Source organism: Mesitornis unicolor, unplaced genomic scaffold, assembly GCF_000695765.1.
Source record: "Mesitornis unicolor isolate BGI_N332 unplaced genomic scaffold, ASM69576v1 scaffold8033, whole genome shotgun sequence".
Lineage (NCBI taxonomy): Eukaryota > Metazoa > Chordata > Aves > Mesitornithiformes > Mesitornithidae > Mesitornis > Mesitornis unicolor.
In genome coordinates, this window is record NW_010175256.1 from 39,013 (window position 1) to 44,096 (window position 5,084).

Below are 5,084 nucleotides of genomic sequence, written 5' to 3' on the forward strand. Positions count from 1 at the left end.
GACTGTGCAGACTGGAACTCCAAAGGCTCTCATGGCTTCAGCAGCCACTGAATGAATTCAAAGGCACAACAAAAAAGCCAATGAATTCCCATCATCTTGATAGAGAGAACAAGGGAAGTTCTCTAATCCAAGTGCTCTGTAGCCTGTTTCCATCTGTCACCAATGCCTTGAGGAAATGCTAAAGCTTTCAGAAAGGCACTTGGGGGTAGGTGATGCCATTTAAGCTTTAGCCAGTGAGAATCCAGCCAGTTTACCTTCACCTATACCTCAAAGCCTTGACGTTAAAACATTAAACTCATTGTCCATTGAGGATAGCTTGTACTGACGCAAGAACAAGCATGAGAGTTTACATTTAAGGTTCTGCAAGCTCATTAATTTGCAGATCTAGGTTAACCATATTATTTACTTGGGCAGCAAGAAGGCATTAACATCAGAAGGACAAAACTTTGGGACTGTCATGACTGGGCACAGAACAAGTAACAGCAGAAAGCAGGCTCATTGAAGGAACGTGAAGTCCTACAAAATTAGGATCAGGCAGATGCTAGATCTGGGAGTTTGAGATCTTCGGTTGCTTTTAAAACGGGAGCCACAAGAACCAACAGTGGCCACAAGAATCCCTTAGGACCTGCTGCTGAAAAACATTCCTTAAGCCTCACAGTCTTCAACAAACATCCACTCGGATCTTTCCATTTCACAGGAAGTCTTCTCTTCACCTGTTTCTACTTGGTCAAAACGGAAGAGAACTCAGCAGGTTTTGTAGAGGGGGTTTCCTCAAAGCTAGAGAATTTAAAGGACTAGTCTTGACACAAACTCCATCTGTAAATGGGAAGATACTCTACAAATAAACCCCATTTTTGACAAGCCAAACACATCTCTCAAGCAGGACAGACTGGGACCCAGTTGCCACTTAAGCAAAAGGATCACAGGTGGGTCCCATCCTGCTAGTGGAAGTCACGCAGTGCTCAGTGTTTTCCTTCTCCATTGCTGCAAACCATGGCTTAAAGAAAGCTGGAGGAGAAGAGGGGTGCAATGAAAGCTGCAGCGAGCGATCCAGTAGCTTCAGTTACCTGTTAGATCTGCACTAGTGGAATCAGCATCCAAAAAGTGTTAACATGAGCTGAAGCAGTAACTTAGCAGTAAAGTATGATCTATAGTTTTTAATCCTCCGAAGCAGGTGAGGAGGACAAGTAAATTATCTCAGAAGCTTTGTAATAGTTTTAAATTCTGTTTTTAACATAACCTCACACATTTTCACTTTGAACTCACCGGCCAATTGTAAAGAACAGGATTACGATACAACCACTTTCACCCGTCATTATTACCAATGTCAGAAATTAGATTTCATTCCTGAGCTGACAAAGTTTAATAAAAATCACCAAGGCTACTTTAGAGAATTCTACGTAATTCTTAATTAAAAGCATTACTCAATAGCCTGTTCCACAATACACGAGTTTAACAAATATTTCAAGACTCTCTGTTACATTAAAGAAAGTATGCAGTCAACTACAATGAAAGTTAAAACAAAAAAGTGCCCGTGATCTAAGGATCATTATTCCAGACCTGTTGTGAATCAGTGAAAAGGAGAGTAGCAAAGGACATACCTTGGAACTGCTCCCAAAACAATCAAGTTGGCTTTTTGTTTGTTGTTTCCAATTACAGCATTTTTCATATCTCTGTAAATCCAGAAAGAAAAACAAACCCTGGTAAATTATGCTGAGGTACTGAGGGCTTAATCTACAGACTTTACTATTTCCACGAAGGCGTACCAAGTGGTCTTCCACACGGCCATGCTGCATGGACAGCACTGCTCAGTGCTCCAGGGCACCCTGGCCACCGCTCTGCGATTCCACTGTGGCCCCACTTACGCAGGCAAGCAAAGACCCCAACTCTCTCACATGCACACCAGACATGAAGAAGTCTCATAACTGAGGAAAACTGGATATACTGGTTCTTTGTGCCAGCACATTCACCAAAAAACACTATTGGTCGGGAAATGAAATGTTGGTGATTTAAAGTATTAACTGCATATTCTACTGGGTGCAGGAAAAGACAAGCTGGGGAGGGAAGAAGAAAAAGCCAAAAAAACCAAATAAAACCCCCGCCAAAACCCAAGGAACTATCAGCAGCCTCCAGAGACCAGGCTCTCCCTCTCCTCTTCACCACAGGCTTCCTTCTGTGAATTTCAGCAAAAAAAAACCTCTGTATGTCCAAATCCCAGCAATACAGTGCAAACAAAAGCATTTTCCTGTCTGATAATGACTGTGAAGTTCAATATACTAAAGGCATTCATACTATGGTAAAGCAACAAAGGCATTTGGGAAAGAGGACACTGGTTGCACACACAAAGAATTCCTATGAAAACGTGTGGTCTGTAGCCTTGTGGTTCAGAAAATTGCTACTGTATCCTAGAAAATTACAACATTTTGGAGATTTCTTTTTTCTTCACATGAAGATATTGAACAGATATGAACGCCCAGAGAGTCTGAAAGAAAGCTAGCAATTTATGACCAGTTTCAGAAAACCAAGAGGACACATTTCTAGGAAACTTTCTAGTTGTAGGCACCTTCATAACAGCAGAGAACCAAACCAGTCCAAACCCAGATCAACAAAAAAACCCTAGATTGATTATAAAGTTAGTAGTTGAAAAACTGACAAATTAAACACTGGCTAACTGCATCCATAATTCATTCAAATACTTCGGGAGCTTTAGTGGTTACTTTAAACTAGTGCATTTTCTTGCCACTATATCACACTTTCACCTGCTATCCGCAAATTTTAAGAGATTTGGAGTAGCCCTGTTCTTTAAGATCATGACCACTACACAGTCCTTACGTATCTCATGAGCATGCAAATCCCACTGCAATAGGCAGCTGTCCCAACTGTGAAAGTCACTTTGTTAGTTATAAAAACACTTCTTAGTGAAGGCAGGCAGTATCTGGACTGGCATAAGCAGAACCTCTATAAACCTCGATTAGTAAAAGGTAATGACCCATTCTTCCTGAAGTGTTCCTGCACATGACTCGCTGTCCCATTGCACACAGTTACCTGGCCACAAAGAAGTGCTCTAGGAATGTTAAGCACATGGAGGCTGTCAAACTTCCCAAGCTTGGCTGGTGAGCATGGAGCTCCAGCAAGGAGCAGCATTAAAGCAGCTGCGGGCTGACCTGCAGCTCTGCGCATCTCCTAACACAGGCAGTCAGGAAACCACCCGCCTTGTCAAGTGAACCATCACTGACCAGGAATCTGCCTGCCCAGCACACTGCACTACACAGCTGAGCATCAGCAAAAAACGTGGGACCTTTCAGGTTTATCTCCCTAAGTTTGGCAGCTGTACACCACAAGACAGGAGGAAGGGTAGAGAGAGCAAGACCAGAAGACAGGGTAAGCTGGACACCCAAGAAAATTTAAGGAAGGGACTTGAAGCAGTACTTCAGTGGTTTCTATGCTGGACGCTTGCTATGGAAGTATGCCGGGCATCTTTACAGGTTTTTAAAATGAGAGTCAGTCCAAAACAGTGGCAGAAACAATGATAAGAAATGGAAAATTATCAGGAATGGAAACTGTACCAACAGTGCTAGGTTCAGGTACTCAACTATTCACGTCACCTCCAAAAAGGCCACCTCTCCCTGTTATCCTTAGGCACCAGCTCTCAAAGCCATCAGAAAGGCCGCATCATATCACATGTCCACAGAGGCATCTGGATAAGCTAAGGAGAAGGCAATTCCCAAGCACTCTGAAGAACTAACACACACATTTTGGTGACATTTTAATGCTCTGTTCAGGTGACTTTACACATTATTTTGCATTTAAAAAAAAAACCAAACCAATAACCCATCACCACTAAACTTTTGTGCAAGACTCCTACACCAACTCCACAATAGAATGGCTTGCTAACATTATAACCATTTAATATGTAATAAGAATTTCCTCCTAATATCCAGTCTAAATCTCTCCTCTTCCAGTTTAAAACAATTCCCCTCATTCTATCGCTACCGGCCCTTGTAAAGTTCCTCCCCAGCTTTCCTGTAGGACCCTTCAGGAACTGGAAGGCCGCAGTAAGGTCCCCCCAGAGTCTTCTCTTCTCAGGCTGAACAGCCCCAACTCTCTCAGTCTGTCCCCACAGGGGAGGTGCTCCAGCCCCTCAGCATCTCCGTGGCCTCCTCTGGACCTACTCCAGCAGCTCCATGGCCTCTGCTGGTGGAAACTGGAAATATCACAAGCTTGGTATTTCTGAAAAATCCAACACACATACATTTGATCACTTTAACTTACAAGCAAGTAAAACACCGTCAAACTGGTAAGGTGACCAAAAGCTGTCAGAGATGACACTCAGTAAAGATCACCATGTCTGTGTGCACTGTGCCTTAGCATGCTCATATTCCGTGCCACGCTTATCTCTTCAAATTTGTCACCTACAGAAACGAACCCATTCCATACGCAGGAAGCAGATGGGTATGGAAACTAACAAAAATACCTTTTAAATGCCAGAACTCAATGTTGAATAACAGTAGACTTTTTCATTTACTGTGATTCCACACTACATTTGATGAGATTTTCCTGATCAGGAAGCTAATCTCCTTCAGAAGTATGATGGACTGCCCATGTCTACCAGCTCCTTGGTGAATCACGAATATTGGAAAAACTGAGGGCAACTCCCTTATTTGACAACATCATCTCCCACAAGTTTGAGCTTGACTGATTTCCGATCCAAGATGACTCGAGATTCATCCAAGGAGAAAAAGCAATGAAGATCAGCATCTTCTACAAAAAGTAACAAAGACATTTCAGACATATGTAGTCCAAAACTGGGTATCTACTTTATTTCCAAAAGTCATGCCCACTGCTCTCATTTTCTAAAAGGCAGCTTTCTCATGAGCCAACAGGCAAACCACGAACCTCTCCTATGACAGAGGTCTACAGATGCATCTGAGGCTGGCTGGGTTGGTTATCTACATCCTGTGTATTAAATCTTATAGTTTAGATTCAAACTAAATTCAAAGTTATTTAACAAAATAACTTGAATTACAGTTATTTTAATGTACATATTTAAAGTACAACAGCTGCTATTTATACCTATATTTACT

The 5,084-nt window shown here is 42.2% G+C and overlaps 1 protein-coding gene across 1 annotated transcript in view; it reads right to left on the minus strand.

Annotated features, from left to right (window-relative positions):
• Positions 1–1,669, minus strand: part of ARMC8 (armadillo repeat containing 8) — a 31,837-nt gene extending 30,168 nt beyond the window's left edge. Inside the window, exon 1 of the mRNA XM_010181320.1 lies at positions 1,602–1,669. Within this exon, the coding sequence (XP_010179622.1) occupies positions 1,602–1,669 (68 nt within the window). The remainder of the gene's footprint in view (positions 1–1,601) is intronic.
• Between the last annotated feature and the right edge of the window lie 3,415 nt (positions 1,670–5,084).